Source organism: Callithrix jacchus, chromosome 9, assembly GCF_049354715.1.
Source record: "Callithrix jacchus isolate 240 chromosome 9, calJac240_pri, whole genome shotgun sequence".
NCBI classification, from domain to species: domain Eukaryota; kingdom Metazoa; phylum Chordata; class Mammalia; order Primates; family Cebidae; genus Callithrix; species Callithrix jacchus.
In genome coordinates, this window is record NC_133510.1 from 13,409,443 (window position 1) to 13,430,359 (window position 20,917).

A 20,917-nucleotide genomic window follows, 5' to 3' on the forward strand; every position below is an offset into this window, starting at 1 on the left:
TTGGGAAGTGAAGGGACAGAGAAATACCAGGAGCAACAGGAGGGACTGAGGCCAAAAGTTTGCAAACCAAGATTACAACATTCAACCTCAGGAAGTCAAGTCCTCTGTCCCCAGCACTCCCACCCCCCTTCCCACTCCCACTGTGAACCCACTGCCTCCAGATGGGTGTCCTCCAGTGGGCATTGCCCCATGATGACCCCTCCAGAGCTGGGCTGAGCTGCTCCCTTGGGCAGGGGAAGGGTCTCGGAGACTCACACCCTGACCTCATCTTCCCTCCTCCTGCTCCTTGCCCTTCCCCCTTCCCCCTTTTCCCCTGTCCCCCTCCAGAACCATCTCCTTCCTGAGGAAGGGGAGATGGGGCTGTGCAGGGCAGGGAACAGCCCTCTCTTACCAGAGACTCCAGGCTGGAAACTGACAATTTGGGAAGGGAGTTGACCTCACTGACAAGGGCAAAGGAGGAGGGTGAATCACATGCTGGACTTTTCCACCAAGTACCTGCCCTCTGTGGTTTCCAGGCAAGTCTCTGGACCTTCACAACCGCTACCCATATCCTTGGGAATTTCCCAGAGAAAGCACCCAGAGCAAACCTCAAGAAGCAATGTAGAGAGGACCCAGGCTTGGGGCCAGAGACAGACCTGAGTTTCTCTTCCTCCTCTATCATGTATCAGCCACGACAGCTAGGCAAGGGTCAGCCTCGGTTTCCCAGTCTGTCAAAGGTGCGTAACAGTACAATATCTACTTTGCAGGTTGCTGTGATGGTCCCGGGATATATATCATAGGTGTTTGAGGGGAGGTGTGGGTATTGGTTGTGGGTCTTCTGGAAGCAGAGGCTGGGATGGTGCGGGGTCTGGTCCCAGACCGCTCTGGTCACCTCACAGCACCAGGCAGCTAGCTAGGATTTGTCTGGAGTGGCCTGGCAGCTATCAGTGGGGAAGGGTGATTTTTCAATACATGTGCCCTATGCTATGAGCCCAGTGAGCTCCTCCAGAACAGTATCCTCATCACTGTCCCTGAGCACGCCCACCTGGTGCTGGGTACAGCACTGTCCCACCACTCTTCATTCAGACTAGCTGGTGCCTCCTTCAAGACAAACGAGATGCTTCTTCAGCTCCAGTTGGTGAAGGGAGAGGAAGTTGTGGGGAGAAAGGGAAATTTCCTTTTACATATGCTTCCCAGCAGGGGTGGGTGTGAAGTGAGAATATCAGTCTGTAGTTTTCCATCCAGCACCCCCACTCTGTGTCTCTCAGGCCCCTCTCAGCATCTCCTGTGGGGTTCCACAGGAAGAGGAAGGCAGAGGAGGTCTCAGTTCTCAGACCCATTGCCTCTGTGAAGCCAGAAGCCAGGCTGGAGGTCAGCTGTGGCACAGTAGGACACGGCCCAGCCAGATCCATACTTGAGCTACCCTGGTGCTCAGGTGTGACCTGTCCCTGCATGTCAGGTCCTCGGTGGATTGACTACAGAGCTCGCAGAGGGGAGATCCAAGTCCATGAGATCACCTAGCTGCTGCTACTCCAGAATGAAACACAAGCCTCCCAATAAAGAGGAGAAAGAGGGGAGGATCAGGCTGGCCAAGAGGGTGAATTTCCTTGTTGATTCCCTCAAAAATTATATTTCGTGCCTACAGTGACATGCTTTCTGTAAGGGTGAGCTGCAACAGCCCAGCAGTCTGTCACTTCTCCTCCACCTTGTTGGAGGACAGCTGCCTGGTTGGCCTGACCCAGGGAGTGCAGTTGGACTTTCCCCGAAAAGAGCTACCTTGTCCCTTCCTGTTTTTATCAGACTGCCCTTGGCCTTATTCACACCATCTTCATGTTGAGCCCTTCCTTACTCAAGTTCACTCCAATTCTCCTAGCCCCCAAGATCCACTTGGTATTCAGACCAGTTAGTCAGCTCCTGAGGCCAGAGACCCTCATCTTTGCAAATGATAGGCATCCTGGAAAGCCTAGCCGAGACCGGGTTATTTCCACACTGAGGAGAGTGAAGATGACAGGCGGCTAGATGAATCTGTTACCTGGCTGCAGTAGGACCACTGGACACCACAGCATGTTCTCCCCACCCTCATCTTCTAACCCCAGGCATACTTTTAGAAGACCTGGAATAGGACTTACTTCCTGAGCATCTAACTCAGACAGGGAGTTTTACGTGTTACCTCATTTTATCACCTTAAGAATCTTGAAATGTCAAAATTATTAGCCCCATTTTACAGACAGAAGACAGGTGAACGAATAGAAGATAAGTGATTTGTCCTAAAGCCATGCATAAGCAAATGATGGTGCTGGGATTTGAACCTGGGCCTCTTGGCTCCAAAAATCTATGCTAGTTTCACTGAAGCATACTGTTCCCCTGACCATGAATATCTATAGGGCAGGGGTCTCATTTCATAATTCTTTATTTCTGCCTCTATCATATAATACAATGATGCCTTAGAATAGGCACTCGGTGTTTATTGGATGGAAGATGGATGGATGAATGGATAGATGGTTGGATGGAGGATGGATGGATGGAGCATGGATGGATGGAGGTATGGAGGATGGATGGATGGAGGGATGGAGGATGGATGGATGGAGGGCCGAATGAATGGATGGATGGATGATGGATGGATGGATGGATGGATGGATGGATGGATGGATGATGCATGGATGGATGATGCATGGATGGATGATGGATGGATGGATGATGGAAGATGGATGGAGGATGGATGGATGGATGCAACTTGAAGGGGGAAAAATAATTACAGTTTTCCCAGAATCAGAAGGCTTGGATGACTCAGGTCCTGCTTGTCTTGGACAATGCTGCTGTGCAGAGGAGCACCCTTAGGCCACAGGACACAGGTTTATTTTAGGCCTACCTCTCCCTTGCCTCCTAGTAAAAATACTTAGCTCAATAAATGTGTGATCTCCTTCCTGGAAACCAGTGCAACCTAGTCTTGAGGCTGGAGACCGCAAGGATGTCTCTAAACTCTTCCTGAGCTTTGCTGTGATGCTGACAGCCCCATGTGGTGGGGCTGGGGCTATGGGAAATAGGATGGATCTGTCTGAATGGGTCCCCAGGGCAGCTGTCCCTCTAGCATCTGCTGGAGTCTAACAACACTGATGAGAGTAGAACTATTCCTGTTTTATGGAGGAGAAAACTAAGGATCAGAGAGGTGAACTTGCCCAAGGTCACACAGTTAGTAGTAAAAGGTACAGGATCCAAGCCAGGCCTGTAAGCCCCTCTAAAGAAGCATGCTCAGCTGGCTGTGGTGTCTCTGAGTTTGCACATGTGCACATGTCTCTGAGACTACAGAGGGGCTGTGCCTGCATGCCCATGTATGGATCTGAGACCTGGGTGTCCATGTGGCAAGGGCTGAGGCCCCATGCAGCCTGGTGGGCTCAGTGCCTAACAAGCTGCTTCCCCACAGACCTGGGTAGAGTCTACAACTCTCTTGCTACCTCTGCTTCTGCTCTCCCTGTTCAGCTTGCCTCCAGGCTCTCACTGCCGTCCTTTCTTCTCTAACAGGTGTGGTCTCCAGATAAGAGAAGGCTCCCTTCCTTCTCTTAATGACAGCAGTCCTACTGTGTGTCAGCCCTGGCTGCCCCTTCCTGGAGAACGACTGCTTGGGCATTCTCCTCTGGGAACTGCAAGATACAGGGCCCACCCTTCCAGGCTGGGGAAGCAGGTGGCACTGACTCAGCAGCCCATCTCTTCAGGCCCATTGGCTAAGGTTGAGGTACTCCTGCTTCCTCCCCTCAACCCTGACCCCTGACCCAAGGCAGCAACATTCTCACATCTCTGCCTGCCAGCCCCACCTGTGCTGTTAGAGCCTCACCCCTCAACCATCTCTAGTGTGATGAGCTCACATCATGTGGCACCGAGCGACTCAAAGGATCTCACACCCATTACCTCCTTTGAGCCCGACAGCAAGCCTGTCTGTAGAAGGAGTGCATAGCATCGTCTGCAACTGCAAAGCAAAGAACCTGAATTCCAAGTGACTGCACAAAGACACACAGCAAGTTCTGGAACCACACCTCCTGATTCTGACACTAATAGGTGACTTTCGCACCATGTTCTGCCATCAGGAAGCTCCTAGATGTGACTGGAATCACCATTACTGCATATCCACCTTCCCGCTGAGGCTCGTGGTTCTGGCAACTTTGGTCAGATGGATGGGTAGAGAGACAGGCATTACACCCGTAGAACCCAACCTGCACCATGAGGCCCCAGCCAGTATTTTCCACAGCTCTTTGCTCTTTTCTGTCACTGTATCTGTCACTCATTGTTTAAGAAATTGTATCTGTTTTTGCTCCGGGCGTATCAGGAGCACAGCGCAGCACCATGCAGGAGGTGTTCTGTCAACAGTGCCCGATGGTGGAGCTGCCGGGCTGGGAGCACCTCGAGTTCCAGCCTGCCTCTCCAGCAGATGTATTTCTCCCCCAGTGAAACCGAGATTGAGCCCGGCACCCTCAGGGAATGCCCAAGCAGTCATTCTCCAGGAAGGCGCAGCCAGGGCTGACACACAGTAGGACTGCTGTCGTTAATCTTCCCCAACTCTTCCAATGACAAAAAGTCAAAAATTGAAGACTAGAAAATATTTCAGCACATTTTTCCACTAATGGACATGTGAAAAGCTAAGATCACTCAGGGAAGCCTGTGCACCCTTAGACTGCAGCTCTAAGAATCACAGGATGCCAGGGGCAGCACCAGGAGACCCATCTGAACAAAGGTGGGCACATGGGCAGACGCCCAAGCCTGCACATAGGCAGGGAGAGATGCAGCTGTGTGTTCAGCCACTTCCAAAAACACACACACAGCAACAGCCAGAAATACATGGGCCCCAGCTCCATGCCCATACCCAGAGGTAAGGCTGCAGAGACACACCTGTGGGACCCTCGGGGGGGCCCCCTATCCCTACTGATCCTGAGGGGGGAGGGACTTCCTTCCACCTGGATCCTCTTTGCAGCCTCACCCTAAGAGCTCCTCCCTGCAGCTCAGGCCCTGACAAGTAGATCTGTGGCCATGGCAGTACCACCCCCTCGTGGCTGCATCTGGTGGTGCCCAGGCATCTGGTGTCTCCTATCCTCAGAAGAGCAAACTGGTGCTGAGGAAGTGGCATCCCTCTGCTGGCTGAGCCAGGAGTGCCCTCCTCTGCCAAGGCTGCCCGCACCAGCCGCCTTGGGGGCTGCAGTCACAACTGGTCCTCTCTCGCGTCCCCCACACCCGGCCTTGGTGGGCACACACAAGCACAGTTTTGGCCACTGGGGGCAGGCGAGGACAGAGCCGAGAAAGTGGGCAGGAAGAAGCTGCCGCTAGCCTTTCCATTTCCTTTGGCTAGGACTCAGGTCTCCTTCACGTGTCCCTCAATTTCCTTTCTCATTCAAAAGGGCAAAGGAGAAGGAACGAAGCTGGGGACGCATGGAGAGAGGCGGGGCAGCCTCCTCTGGTCCAGATGCCTGATGATGGAGGCTCTCAGTGTGGACCCACCACCGGCATCCCCCATCACTGTGCTGAGTGGGCCCCAGGGAGAATCAGTGGGGGAGGGCAGGATGAGGAGGTGCAGGGTCCTAAAGCCACAACTGTAACATGGGGAAGGGTCAAGGCAGACAGGCAGAGGGGCAGAAACCAGACGGAAGCACCAGCAGTCAGTGGGAAGAATGTGGATTTAATGGAATGAAGGGTGAGAGGGCCCAAAGCCAGGAACAGTCTCGCCCCACCCACCAGCCCCCACCCGACCTCCCAAGGGTCTCAGAGGGACACTCTTGGCACTGGCCTTTCACATCTGTTCAACCACCCCTGAGCAGAAATGTTGGAGTAGGAGGCGCCCAGCTCAGCAGGTGGATTCCAAAATACCCTGTTGTCTTATCCACTCCAGGTGAGGGGCAAGGAAGCACACAGGCTGCTTCTGCACTGTCCCCTCTGCAGCTGTCCCCATGGCCAGGCTCACAAGCACCATCCGAGGGCCTGCCCCTTAGCAGTGAGACTCTAGCTCTGTGAGTCTGAGCAGTGAGGTCCTGGGGGTGGCGGGAGCCGAGGGTCCTGCTGGGTTCCACTGGGGTAGGTCCTCAGCTGGGCACACAAGCTGACGGATTCTCTGCAGGGAGAGTGGAGGTGGCTGTCAGGTGGCAGAGCAGGGGCGGGTCTGCCAGCTTCCCTCATCACCAACATCTACCCACCTCCCCACACACAAACCTGCCTTCCTTGTCACCACAGTGCATGCCTGGGAGTCACCCTGTCTCTTCCTGAGACTTCTCAGCAGCCTCTCTATTGCTCCCTGACACCCAGGCCAGGCCCACTGACCTCTCCATACAACTGTGGGCACCCTGGCTGGCAGCCCACATGTTGGCACCTATGAAGGCTCCCAGCCCCTCTGGTTGCTCTCCTGCCCACAAAAGCCCTACCTCTCTGAAGGGGCCCTTGAGGGTGCCGAGTCTGTAGAGGCTCCAGGCAGGAATGCAGATCATGGAGGACAGAGCCAGGAGCCAGCCCAGGGCATCGCCCCACCATGGGTACGTGTACTTCTTGTTGTAGGTCAGCGGAGTGTACTTGATCAGGGAGAAGAGGAAGGTGGCCTGGGGGAGAGCAGATGAGAAAGAGATTGGGGGGCGGGGTCCCTGTGCCCTCAGCTCCCCCTTCCCCAGCAGCCTGGCAGAAACCACACTCCAAGCCTGGATTCACCTCTAGGCTATTCTGGGCCAATCAGCCTCCAATCTTCTCCATCCACACTCTGCCCAAAACCCACGCCTTCCAGCAGTATACCATCACTCCAGGGCCCCTGTACCCCTGGGCACCTCTGCATGCAGCTGACGCCCAGTTAGGGTGCGATCATATGCCTACTGCACGCTGTAGGGTATTTGCTGCCTTCCCTGCACCATGAGTGCCTCCAAGGTAGAGGCCATGCCTCGTTCTCCCTCTGCTCCTCAGTTATGTCCTATGCACAGTGGGGACTCAGGAACAGCTGACACAAAGAGATAAAGCCAAAGGAAGCTGCACGTTGTGGCTGCAGGCTCAGACTCTGGAGCTAGGTTGCATGGGTTTGAATCCCAGTTCTCTGCAACTTTCTAGCTTGGGCAAGTGGCTTAACAATCTCTTCAACCTCAGTTTCATCTGTAACACCAGTGTAACAACAGCACTCACTTTATGGGGCTCTTGTGAGGATTAAGTGAGTTAATACATGTTAAAACACCTCATGCCCAGCACGAAGGAAGTGCTCTGTACCGGCTGCCATGATGACTGCTGTGGCTATTAGTGTTATTCTGAGCAGCCCAATCTACCCGGGCTTCAGTCCTGGCCTGTGACATTAGACTCACACTGTGGTGTTGGTCAAACCGTTTGACAGCTCTGGACCCCAGTTTATCCTTCTGTGAAATGGAAAGGAAGAATCTATCTTGCTGTAGTTTTCTAGAATCCAAAAGGAGGATGAGTGAAAATCTAAGATAATTTCCAGTTCCTAGGGAGACGTCCATTGCAGGGCTAACGGCTTCTTTACCCTGCTAGCCCCCATGTCTCCCTGCCTTTGTCCGGCTTCGTCCCTGAGATGATCTTACTGTGCACACAGCTGGTGTGACGAAGAGCCAACAATATTTGATAAGCGGCCACGGCCTGTAGCCAATCATGTCTTCGATGTTGTCGTAGAAGCGCCTGGCTCCTGCCATGCAGAAAAAAAGGAAGGGGGAGAAAGTCATTCTTCCGCACCCAGAACATCAGGATGGGGTCATGTGCAGACCAGAAGGGGCAGAGACCCACAAAGGGGTGACATCACAGCTGTCTGTTGAAATGGTGGCTGAGAGAAAGCTCTTCCCTGGCTCTCATAGGCATCAACAGCAGCCGGCAGGGCTTGGCCTGGGTTACAGGCCGTTACTTCCTGACAATTGAGGCTGTCAAAAGCTGAGAACATTTGGACAGGGCAGGATATGGGCCCACCTGAGGTGGTCTGGGTGTAGCTATAACCAAGACTGTGGGCCAGGCGCTTCTGGAGGGCCTTCCAACAGCAGCAACTTAGGATTTGCAAGATTTTTGAGGATGAGCAGGAGGCAGCCCGGGAAAAGGCAAGTGTGAGCAGGAGATGTCTGTTTCTTGTCTAAGGGCCCCGAGACCCTTAGACAAGAGGAGAATGCCGGGACCTAGGGGAGGAGTCACTCACCGTAAACCCAAGCCACACAGAGGGACTCAAAGATGGCCACGAACAGGAGGCACATGCCGCTGGCGGCGTAGTAGTCAAAGAGCTGGAACACGTACATGCCGCCCTGCATGGGAGGAGAGTACTTTAAACAGAACTTTATCCAGTGGAAACCAACAGATTCACTCCTGTCCCCTTTAGTTTCACACCGCGGGGGCACAGAGCACAGCTGATGAGGACCACAGGAGACAGATCATAAAAGAGAAGTAATTTGTAAGCCATAAAGCACTAGGCAGATAAGAGACACTAATTATTTTTATTATTGTTTTGGGACAGAAGATGAAATAAGACAGCTATTGTTAGGTTATCTCTGAAAACACTTAGGGACTGGCCCCAAAGGCCAAGACGTAGAGCATACACTGGGGAAAGAATCAAGATTAGGGCTGTCATTGACATGGTCAAGCTGACAAGCTCCATCTCCCTCCCTCTCCCTTGAGACAGCACTCCGAATGTTACCCAGCCCCAGGGCTCCTTTTCTTGCTTTGAAGTTTGTACAGAGAACTCAGTTCGGCTGCCTGGGAAATCACCAGATCTTGCTGGAGAGGCGGCTTCACACAATGCAGTGCTTTGCATACTTCTTCACTTACTGTGAAGCCAAATGGCTCCTCACCATCCCTGGAGGTGGGTGGCCTATGCCCAAAGGCCAGAGGAGAGACCTACCTACTTTGTTGTTCCTGGGGTGGGAAAACAGGGAGTCCTCGTGCCCGGAAGCCCAGACGACCTGCCCTGTCCCAAAACCTCGGTACCCGCCTCACTGACAGGTGGCAGCCATCACTTGGCTCCTCCTCCCCAGCCTCTCCCTCCCCCAGGCCCTCACCTCTGTGAGCATGACCAGCCCCACAAGGAAGGAGATGACAGACACTGCAAGGATGAGGACTTCTCTCCGGTTCTTCTTGCGAAACATGCGGGGGTACATGTCCACCAGCGCAGTCACCAGGCTTTCTACGCACACAAACTGGACAACAGGGCAAAGGGATTGGAGGGAAGGAGAACTCCCGAGATGCCCCATCCACGAGCGCTGACTTCTCATTCCCAGGGTCAGCCCTGCCAGTCTCACTGTCTCAGGTCTCCAGAGCTATTGTCCTTGCCTGGTTAGGTCTGGACTCACCCTCAAGCTCCCCTGTGTCCCCAAAAGGGCCTCCACTTCTGACATTCACCCAGTCCCCAGCTGTTTTAAGGGCCTTTGGGGCATAAAACTCAACCACATGCCCACTGCTCCCCCTCCCGAGCATCTCTCAGCCTCTGAGTGGCTGCCTCTTGATACCTGGCTATCCAGTCCCAGGAGAACAACCATGAAGAAGAAACAGCAGGCCCAGAGAGGAGAGAATGGCAGCATCACCACAGCCCGCGGGTAGGCGATGAAAGCCAGACCAGGACCTATGGCAAGGAGCAGAGGAACACGGGCCAGTGCCCCGCCACTCCAGCCACATGTGACCCATGGCTTCTCAGTGTGGGGCTATGGAATAACAGAAGCTATAGGACAATTCACCCCGAAGTTACTATCACCACCACCGCCCTCACCCGGGAGAAGCCAACCCAACCTCTACCTGGTTGTCAGATTTCCAAGGTACCTCTCACTGTATTCTCATTGGCAAGAACAGAATCTAGAGACGGTAGGTGTAAAGGACTGCGAGTCTAAGGGGACTCCAGATCTATGGCACAGACCTGAGGGTTCAAGTCTAGAATGAGCTCAGAAGCCAGCAGGCCATAGAAATCTGTGAAGCAGACCCAGTGTAAAACACCAGGAGGTGGTAGGGCCTGGTGAGAAGTGGAGCCATCACGCCCCAGCTGCTAGAAATGTTTTTTGTATTTGTAACGAATGTAGACGGCACCAAAGAAAATTGCTCTAAGGCCGGATTTGGCCTGGGGCCTCCAGTTTACCACCTCTGCACCTGGAGCCCTTTCTATCACCCTACAATGAGTACCCTGGCACTGATTTCAGAATGCTGTTGACACACATCCTCACAGCACATGAACGTTAATCTCAGCTGACTCACATCACAGGAAAAAATGCACATGATAGAGCCTGAGTCTGCCCATGGGAAGTTTCCTCAGAAAAATGAAGAGCATGGCTGTGACCTTAGAGGTCTTTTGCTCCCACATTGCTGGGGTGGGGGTTGTGCAGGGCCTGCCCCGCAGGTTTCCATTGCATGGTACAAGCAGAGTGCCTCACCCAGAGCCTGGCATACAGTAAACACTTAAAGAAAGTAGACATGGGCCAGGCATGGCAGCTCACGCCTATAATCCTAGCACTTTGGGAGGCTGAGACGGGTGGATCACTTGAGGCCAGGGGTTCAAGACCAGCCTGGCCAACAGGGTGGAAACCTGCCTCTACTAAAAATACAAAAATTAGCTGGGCATGGTAGCACACACCTGTAATTCCAGCTACTCAGGAGGCTGAGTCACAAGAATCACTTCAAGAATCACTTGAACCAGGAGGCAGAGGTTGCAGTGAGCCAAGATTATGTCATTGCACTCCAACCTGGGCGACAGAGCAAGACTCTGTCTCAAAAAAATTAAAAAAGCAAAAAAAGAGAGAGAGAGAGAGAGAGAGAGGCTATCCTTCTTAATGAGAACTGGAGACATCCACTGCCCAGAGCTTGGCATCCTGTGTGGCCCAGACGTGCTTCTGAATGCCATGGGAAGAAATCATCTCATTAAGAGTGATCGAGCAAGAGAAACACTGCACAGCTTATCCAGATCGGGCAACAACAGCACCGCGTGGAGGAAAGGCAGTCACTTGCAAAATGAGGAAACTCCATATGCTGAGAGAAACGCCTCCTTGGATGCATTTTAAAGTGAACAAAATGAGGCCAGGTGCAGAACAGTGTAAATAGGATGCTATCATTTGCTTTTTAAGAAGAAGGCAGGAAATAGAAATACTACTACGTATTGCAAGTATATGTCTGTATATGCATTTTTCTCATATATGTCTAAACTGTTTCTGGAAGGATAAACCTGAAATAGATAACACTGGCTGCCTCCAGGGTAAGGAACTGGAATCCAAGGGTGGGAAGAAAAATGTTCACTCTACGCTGACTCTTTAAATTAAGCTGGAATGACTGTTTCAATTCTCCCCCAAGCCTTCCCAGAACGCATCCACTGAATGGTGGCCATAGCGCACCCAGAGTATAGGTGACACAATAGGAACGCCTCTGGACCCTGGCTGCCAGAGGTGTGACCCAGGCTCACTGCCTCCAGACCTCTCCACTAACACTCACCTGACTCGGCCACCTCAGAAATGGGCACCCCCTGCTCCTGCGACATGAAGCCCAGAATGGAGAAGATGGCAAACCCGGCCACAAAGCTGGTGCCGCTGTTGAGGAAGCAGAGGGCAATGCAGTCCCTGTGGGGCAGGGGTGAGGAGAGGGTGGAAGGGCAGGATCAGAACAGGGCTGCAACCTCACCCGCTTCCTGTCTGGAAGCACAGCCCCTTCACGGAAGCTGGAGCAGGGCTGCCTGGCAGAATTCAGAGGACTAGGCAAAGCACTGGCTCTGCTCCAACACCCCTTGGCCCCACCAGCCCAGACATGAAATAAATCAAGAATGAGGCTCCAGGGAAGTAAAACGTGAATCTAGATGTGACAGCCACCCCTGTCTGCCATATTGGTCCACACCTCATGGGACAGGACCACTCTGCCATCATCCCATTTGGCATGCTAACACAGGGGTAGAGACATGGGTAATCCCAAACAACATATAACTCTTAGTCACCTAAATTTGATTTTGAAATGCACAATGTGATTTCATTTCAGCTGCTTTTTAGCTCCTATTAAAATTGTCTTAAATTCTCTGAGCACAAACCAGGTAGGCAAGGGGAGAACAACTGGGATAGGATGTGAAGTGAGGGAGATGGTGTGAAAAACGAGTAAGGATTCAACGTTTTCAGGACAGAGACCGGGGTGCAATGCATGACGTTGCTAATCCCAGTAGGACCTCACTTAACATCATCGATGCATTCTTGCAAATTGCAATTTTAAGCAAAACAACCTCTATTGAAACCGGTTTCTTTTTCTCATCAAAGGTATAAGGAAACAGGTCCATTATTCAAGGACCTGTTGTGCTTCTCAGGCTTGCTTACCCGGCATCCTGAGCTCACTAACCTCTACATCAGGCAGGAGGCCGGGTCCTCCTGCTGTGGTCTCCCAGCCAATCACAACTATCCCACCCTTTCCGATGCAAGTCTCTGCCCATCTTGCAGTTGGCTCCTTGCAGCTCCTGGTAGCTCTGGGGTGTTGGAAATGGGGGTGTAGGCAGGGGGACAAATGCAGGAGCTAATGCACCCTCCAACTCACCCCTCATCTAGCGTGGCTGGAGGGACAGTTGAGAGATGCAGGTGTGTGGCCAGGCCCCACGCCCCCAATCACCTGTAGCAGTTGTTGTGGTATTTGTTGTAGCTGCCCAGGGCTGTCAGGCACCCAAGACAGATGGCGAAAGAGAAGAAGATCTGGGTGCCCGCATCCATCCACACCTACAAAGGGAAAAGGCAAGAAAGTTGAATTCCCAGGAAAGCCAGGCCATTTGAACCACAGGAGGACGCAGGCATGCGGCTGGGCCAGACGCTGGCTAAGGATGGTGAGAAAGCTGTTCACAGCCAGCGCTGGCATCCTGCTCCCCCTGCTCACCCAGCGGGCTCTACTCCCTGGACTCTGACCTGAAGTTTCTTGGGCACTATTAGGATAGAACAGACATCAGGCATTCAAAGAAAATCAAAAAAACTAAAAGACCCATGGTGGAAGCATGCAGGAGGGTGGGACAGGGCTCCAGGCCAACGCTAGGTCTCCTGTCAGGTTTTCATCCTAGGTTCTGCCCCAACTTCTTCCTAGGACCAGTGTGGAAGGAATCCAGAAACACTGTCCTTAGTATCAGGGCCACCACCAGTAACGTAGCTTTGCCCCTCACGTCTCAGCACCCTCTGTCTGAAGACAGGGAGAGAAATTCTCAGCTCATAAAAAGGCAAGAGGATGAACAGAAACACCTCTGAAAGGCTTTGTACTCCTCGGGAGGGGAAAATCACTGTCCGGCTAAACACAGGGTTCTCTGTGGTTGTTATTATCTCAGCTGGCTGGCCCAGCTGGCGCATGTTATGATTTAGATATAACAGCTAGAATAACATCCCCGACAGAAAGAACATCAAGGCAGCAGGACCGAGCGATCCTGCGGCTCTGCAGAGCCCTCCCCAGGCGCCCCTGTCTCTGGCGACGTGAGAACCGCCAGGGAGCATCCCACTATGGATATAGACATCCAAGCAGGTGTTCCTCACGTGCCTGTGTTCCTAAGGGAAAGGGCGCCAGATGACCTGTTCATGTCTTTTGCTCAGCCTTGTTCCATTACCCCCCAAGCAGGCCCCTGCTTTCCATAAAACCCTCTATCCTTTCACTGCTCCCTTCTGCTAACATCAGGCCTCCAATTCCTCAGTCCCTTCCCAATCTTTGCCTGTCTCCCTAGGCAGGGCCACCACCCTCAGCCCCTACCCCTTGCTCTCTCCTTTCACACTCACCCCTCCCAAAGTGGCCACATTCCTCAGCAGTGTAGGGGCCCAAGGGACCCATCGGTAGGCTAACCACCTCAGAATCGTGCTCATTCCTCAGCCAGCATCCCCAGTTGAGACACTGAATCCCTAGGCCTGAAGGAGAACCCTGAGCTTGTATCCTTTCGGAGCTTCCTGGGTGATTCTAATGATCACCAGGTAGGGGACACTGTCCTCTGGCCCTTGAGAGCAGGCATCAGGGGTACACCCAGGGCACCCATCCTTGAGTAGTGTTTCCATTGTGCAGAGCCAGGGACAGAGCAGGTAAGACAGTGGCGGAAGGGAGAATGTCTGCAGCCTCCCATTCTTGAGTTCCAGGGAATCCTGTCCCAAGACAGGAGGCGCCACCAGGGACAAAGGATTAGCAGCAAGAAGCACAGAGGAAGATTCGGAGGAGCTGGAGCCAGTGAGGAAATCACACAGAGAAATAAATGGTGGGAATGAAATGCTAGAGAAGGAAAGGGTGGGAATGAGACAAACCCTGAGGACAGGCAAGGGGAGTGCTTGCAAATTTCAGTGTCTCACTTCTCTCAGTAGTAATTTTAAAAAAAATTTCAGTGCGATGCCACGCCAAGTTTGAGAAGATGCCTTGGCCAGTCTCCTCCTTCAAGATGTTCCAAATCTTTTTCTCTTCTAAAACTCTGCCACACTGAGCCTGCAAAGGTAATCATCTCAGGAAAACTCACTGACTTTGGCATGAAAGTCTCTCCATTCTATCTCATTCCTGCTTTGCCAGCTGTTATTGGCAGCTTCAAGAGCGGGACCTGTGGCCCTGAGCTGTAGAGAAGGTGTTGAAGGTGCTTCCCCAGGGTCAGAGGTGTAAGGGCTCGGGACCAATGAAGCTCTCCTGAGACCCACAGGTACTGCCCCTTCATGAGGTCGGGTGTCCCCTACCAAACAGGCCATTCGGGATGTGGCCTGGGAGCCTCCTGCCCTGGACATTCGCTCCCAGGCCTGACAGTGCACTGGGTGCAGAGTGGGCCACAAGTCACCAAGGAAAGCCACTGCAGCTGCCCACACGCAGGCAGGGGCACACACCTGTGATGGGCAGTGTTGTGAACTTGTGCTTCAGAAGGAATAATAAGAGAAATCGTGACTTGGCTGTTCACCATGCCTTGGCGGGGGTGGGAGGTAGAAGTGGGGTCAGATGAAGACTGAGTTGGGGAGAGGTTAAAGAGAACCGAGGAAAATGCAGCAGGAGGGCTGAAAACCCAGAGCGCAGGGGTCAATGCGCTTTTTGACCAAAGCCTTTGACCAAAGCCCCCTCGCTGGGAGCTTGGCAAGCCCCAGCTCCCCACACAGCTGCTGCCCGACAAGCCTGCTGGGACGGGGAAAGGAACAGGGTCAGAAGCGGGGCTGAGGGACAAGCAGAGCAAGCTGTTCTGTTCCCACCACAGGCAGCCACTCCCTGCCCATTCTCGGAGCCCTGGTTTCTAGAACAAAGCTCTGACACGTCTTTGGCTGGGGCAGAAGGCCAACCAAGGGAAAAATAAGTGTGAAAAATTCTCGGTGGAGCACAGGTAAAAGAGGTCTTTGGGGAAAGAGGAGGAGGACTCTAGAGGGTCCAGGAAAGATGTTTTCAGCCTCAAGTCCAACCCCCAGGATTATTAATCTCTATCTGCTATTTTTAGGAAGGCAATGTTGTGTAATGGAAAAGTACAGGCTTTGAAGCTACATTAAACTGGTCTCAATCCTGACTTTATTAATTACCAGCTATGTGACCTTAGACAAGCCACTTAACCTCCCTTTTCTCATCAGGAAAATGGGTATAATAAAAAAACTAATGTGTGTAAAATGCCTAATACATAAATAAACATTAGTTCCCTGTCTCATCTTCTAGAATAATAAAAAGCAGCTCTTAAAATTCTCAAGTAATTCATATTCTTTGGGAAATACCTATCATGGTAAGTAAGACAGCAGTCATCAAAAGACTACCTGAGATGAAAGCCCAGCTTCCCTACATGCTAGTTTTGTGATTCTAGGCAAGTTTCTTACGTTTCCTGAGCTTCTGTTTCTTCATCTGCAAGATGAGACTGACCCCAAACTCACAGGGCTGAACTGTGTCAAGCACTCAGCAAAGGGCCTGGTGAATAAGAAGCGCATAATAAGTTAGCTTTGGCCACTATTTGCTGTTGCTATTATTTTGAAAAGCAATTCATCTTTCAATGATAATGAGGTGGCATAGATTGGATTTCAGTACTAAAATAATCAGTGATTTCAACTTCCTCTCTATACAAACCTTTCCTTAGAATGGTTTAACACAGGAATTTATTTATTTAATTAATTTTTTTGAGATGGAGCCTTGCTCTGTCACCAGGCTGGAGTACAGTGATGTGATCTCGGCCCACTGCAATCTCTGCCTCCTGGGTTCAAGTCATTCTCCTGCCTCAGCCTCCTGAGTAGCTGGGACTACAGGTGCACGCCACCACGCCCAGCTAATTTTTGTATTTTTAGTAGAGATGGGGTTTCACCATATTGGCCAGGATGGTCTCGCTCTCTTGACCTTGTGATCCATCTGCCTCAGCCTCCCAAAGGGCTGGGATTACAGGCATGCACCGCCGTGCCCAGCCAACATAGGAATTAAAAATGTTCCAGGAGGGCTCTTTGGATGCCCTCCTCCCATCCCCCCCTCAGCAATCTCCTAAAGTGCAGTGGAAAAGGCACAGGGCCAGCTCCCGGGAAAGAAACAAGCGGTCTGAATAAAGTACACACTGCAGCAGAGCCCTGGGTGGCCATTCCCCAGGGGGATGAGACAGGGCCTGGGAACACTGGGCATGGCAGCAACCTGCCCCCCAAACAGCAAGCCTGGCAGAAGAAGGGGAGCAAACAAGAGGGAGCACTGCATCATCTCTGCCTGGCTCCCAGCAACCGGCCTCAGTGTTTGGCAGAGAAAGACGCGTTTGGTCTGTGTATCAGGGAGAAGAAATTTTGCAGCTTTCTCAAGTGCCAGACAAATGCCAGTTAGAATGATCACACTTCCTGGGGAGTGCCAACCAGATTCAATTAGGGCTCTGGCAGAGCATCCCCACCCTGCAGGTGCTGCTTTGCTCACGGGCAACAAAGGCTGAGCTCCAGCATGAGACTTGGACCAGGCAGGGAAGAAGGCTGCTCAGGACCAGTCCTGGCATTTGAACCATTCCCCTTCCCCCAGCCTCAAAGCACTTGACAGACAGATGCTCCCTGCACAGCCCACAGCTGACTGGAATGGAAAGAATGCTATCTCAGAGTCCAGAGTGAAAGAGGTCTTTGTCCCTGCAGTCACCCAGGCAGGGAATTATGGCCTCATTAATGCTCAGAAGATGAAGGCTACCTGGTCCACCTTCTGGATGATTTCTGGAAGCTATTATATACCAAACACAGCACCTGGAACAGGCCCGGCACACTGTAGATGCTCGGAGTAGATTCATTTAGGTTTTTGCTGAATGAATGAGCTATGATGGAAACAAAGGCGAGCAGCCAGAGACCTTCCTCCAAGAGTGGATCATAAAGTGCACGGGATTTCTCATCATTCGGACCTGGTCCCAGTTGCAGGTATGAGGATGAAATAAATGCTTTAAGCTCTCGAGGCCTTAATTTCCTAATCTACAAAATGGGGGTGTCTATTGATCTGCTGTGAGCATTTGCCGAAATCATGCCTGCAAACCTCTTAACAATGTCAGGGGCAGAGTGAGCACTCCCTGGTTGTTAGCTGTAAGTCGCTGATCACGACAAAGCCATGAATCAGTCGTGGAAATACTGAGCCCCTGTGGCCTTTTTCTCGGCCAGCTACCTGCCTGTCACCTTTCCTGAGCATGCCTCCTTCCTTTCTGGCCTCCCTGCAGACAAAGAAGATCTTCTTAGCTTAGCCACTGGTTCCCAACTCTGCTGCTCCAGAACCGCAGTGGCTCTCTCTTGTGTGGGGGCTCCAAGCCAAACTCTTCACCCGGCCTTCAAAGCCTCCCGTCCACTCAACTTCCCCCTACAACTCCCGCTTGCCACCTGCTGTCTAACACAGCCCTTTGTTCCAGATAAGTCAAAGGGCTTATGATTCACAAAACAAAGATACCTGGTCTGCCATAATTACTGGCTGCTCAACCTTAGGCCACAATGTGCTCATCTTACAATGAGGAACATGCACTGGGGTCCTTCTAGGACCCGCCCCCACACTGTGCTTCTACAGTTTGGCTCCAAAGCCTGACTGCAGCCCTCATGCATGGACATGAGGCAGTAGCAATCTGTATCTCTATACTGTCTGAGAAATGGGAGAAGAGAAGGAGAAGCTCCTATCCCACCAGAAGATGACTGAGAAACACCCAGGACCAGGGCTACTTGACTCTGCAGGGAGGTTTCCGAATCGCAGTGGTCTGGCTCTGCAGGGAGGTTTCCGAATCGCAGTGGTCTGGCTGCTTCTGGAAGCCACAGCACCCCAGTATAGCTCAGGATGAAAGGATCAAAACCTGAGAACAGTTCAGCCTCTGGATCGCCTGACATTCTGCACGGGGGGAGCCACTGCCGCTGTGTGCATGGAGCTCCCAGCCTCAGTGTGCCCGTCCCCTTCCTCTTGCTCCCTGTCAGCAGTGTCAGTGAATAATTGGGGCCCAACCATTTTTAAATGTTTGGAAAGCCATCCCAGCATCTACGTGCTGGGAGCCAGCCGCCCTCATGTCTCCTTGGGACTTCTTTCACAGACACAGAGCAACTCTTCCAGCGAAAGAGGAGGATCTCTAGGTTGCACACTCACTCCCCCAGGAGGGTGGCCTCTGCAGCCAGGAGGCAGAGGTGGGGCATAACCAGGTAACAACATCTCCGGGCCTCTGGGGCAGAGCTTCCCCACCCACCCTTGGGACCTCAAAACCGCCTGCCTTTGCCAGCTTTCAAATGGCTAGTTAAGAGACCTGTCAGAAGCAGGAGCAGCCCATTCCAGACCTTGCTTTCCAAGCCCCTTCTAGCTGGCAATACAGCACCCCCTACCTGGGCAGTAAAGAAGCCAGGCTGTAGCAGAGGAAGTGCAGACCATGAAGGAAAGACCATGAAGGGGACCCAGAGCCTCTGGACTACTGAGAGAGAAACGACACCAGCCCAGCTGGCTAAGGGCAGGGCCAGGAAGCTGGGATCTAGGCATGGGTCACATGGGCAGAGGGAGGGAACTGGGTGGCAGATTGAGGGGTAAGAATTAGAGATGAAGCTCAGTAGAACATGAGATCCTAAGAGATAAATGCAGGAAGCAGGTGGGGAGAGGATGGGAGAAGGACACCCTTGAATAAGGGCTGTGAGTGACACTTGTGGCACTTGAGAAATATTACTAGAAATATTATCTAGTAATATTTTCCTGGGTTCCCTGGCAGCTGTGAACCCAAGACGGGACAGTGTCACACACTTTATGACCACAAACAGCTGCTAACATGTCAAAGGCGGTTGAACCAGAGCAACTCCAACTTGAATCGGGGCTGGTAAAATAAAGCTGAGACACGCTGGGCTGCATTCCCAGGAGGTCAGGCATTCTAAGTCACAGGATGAGACTGTATCTTATGACAGATACAGGTCATAAAGACCTTTCAGTAAGGAAGCTGGCCAAAACCTGCCCAAACCAAGATGGCCACGGCAGTGACCTCTAGTCTTCCTCACCACTCATTATATGCAAATTATTATGCATTAGCATGCTGAAAGACCCTCCCACCAGAGCCACGACAGTTTATAAATGCCATGGGACATCAGGGAGTTAACCTATATGGTCTAAAAACGGGAGGAACTCTCAGTTTTGGGAATTGCCCACACCTTTCCCAGAAAACTCATGAATAATACCACCCCTTGTTTAACAAATAATCAAGAAATAACCATAAAAGTGGGCAACCAGTAGCCCTGGGGCTGCTATGACTATGGAATAGCCATTGTTTATTCCTTTATTTTATTTTATTATTTTATTTTATTTTTTGAGACAGAGTCTCACTCTGTCGCCCAGGCTGGAGTGCAGTGGCATGATCTCAGCTCACTGCAACCTTCACCTGGGTTCAAGCGATTCTCCTGCCTCAGCCTCCCAAGTAGCTGGGACTACAGGTGCCTGCCACTACATCCGGCGAATTTTTGTATTTTTAGTAGAAGTGGGGTTTCACCATGTTGGTCAGACTGGTCTCCAGCTCCTGACATTAAATGATCCACCCACTTCAACCTCCCAAAGTGCTGGGTTACGGGGTGAGCCACCCCAGCTGGCCTCCTTTACTCTCTTAATAAACTTGCTTTTGCTTTATTCTACTCCTCCCCCCAAATTCTTTCCTGTATGAGGTCCAAGAACCCTCTTTTGGGGTCTGGATTGGGATCCCTTTCCAGCAACAAACAGATGTCTAGAGAAGGAAAGGTGTACCCCGAGGCCACCGTGGCCCCCCCTAGGGTAGTGCTAGGTGCAGGGGTTCCCCACTAGAGCACAGGGAAAGCCTGGAGCTCAAGTGCCCCCAGAGTCACATGAGTGCGCCTGTCTGTGGCTTCTTACCTGGGGATCCCACAGACGCGTGAGGTTTGGGTACAGGTAAAACTGAATTCCTTGGGCTGCCCCGGGCAGCGTCACCCCTCGAATTAACAGGACCACCAGCATGAGGTAAGGAAATGTGGCTGTGAAGTACACCACCTGGCCACGGGGAAATGAGAGACAAGGAGCTTGTGAGTGAGGCAGCGGCAGGAGCAGGAGGCAGGGCAGGAGCTCCTCGAAAGGTCAAGGGAGTGAGGGCTCCTCCTGCTCCCAGCTCTCTGGCAGCTCTTTGGTTCCATCTCCCCTAGCCCTGAGCCACAGCCTATACCCTCCCTTCCTCCTCCAGCTTTTAAGCCCCCACCTCCCCTGACACATACTCAGTAAATATTTGTTGAGTGACTGAATGACATTTGGCATTCTCCCAACAAGTGTGCTTGGCATTCATGGCAAGGGTTGTCAGATATGAAAAGATTTGTGACATGTGACCCCTGTCCTCACAGAGCTTACTAGCTTAGCACAACCAGGCAGCCAGATTAAGAGAGGCCCCAGGGCAAGAGTTTGAAAGAATTCAGAATGCCCTCTTTGCTCCAGGGCAAAGTCCCCGGAATTCTTGAGTTGGTTAAGAATCATTTTGAGATGAAGAGTCTTCATGGACCTCTTTTTCCAAAGATCTGTTGTATAAATTAGGGAACCATGACTTGTGTTCATTTTGCAACGTGTCCACACACATGGTCAGTTCCAAGAACAAATGACCTGGAGGTGTCCTTCCTGCCTTTCTCACTGTCTTCCAGTGAAC

At 52.1% G+C, this 20,917-nt stretch overlaps 1 protein-coding gene across 4 annotated transcripts in view; it reads right to left on the reverse strand.

The window, feature by feature from the left end:
* Positions 1–5,618: 5,618 nt before the first annotated feature.
* Positions 5,619–20,917, reverse strand: part of SLC6A13 (solute carrier family 6 member 13) — a 49,015-nt gene continuing 33,716 nt past the window's right edge. For all 4 annotated transcript variants that reach the window (XM_078338335.1, XM_035255362.3, XM_035255359.3 and 1 more), the window contains 9 exons: positions 20,146–20,280; positions 12,520–12,623; positions 11,374–11,498; positions 9,417–9,529; positions 8,970–9,107; positions 8,117–8,219; positions 7,521–7,621; positions 6,375–6,545; positions 5,619–6,067 (listed from right to left, as the gene is read on the reverse strand). In XM_078338335.1, coding sequence (XP_078194461.1) covers positions 5,945–6,067; positions 6,375–6,545; positions 7,521–7,621; positions 8,117–8,219; positions 8,970–9,107; positions 9,417–9,529; positions 11,374–11,498; positions 12,520–12,623; positions 20,146–20,280 — 1,113 coding nt within the window. In that variant the 3' untranslated portion in view covers positions 5,619–5,944. The remainder of the gene's footprint in view (positions 6,068–6,374; positions 6,546–7,520; positions 7,622–8,116; positions 8,220–8,969; positions 9,108–9,416; positions 9,530–11,373; positions 11,499–12,519; positions 12,624–20,145; positions 20,281–20,917) is intronic.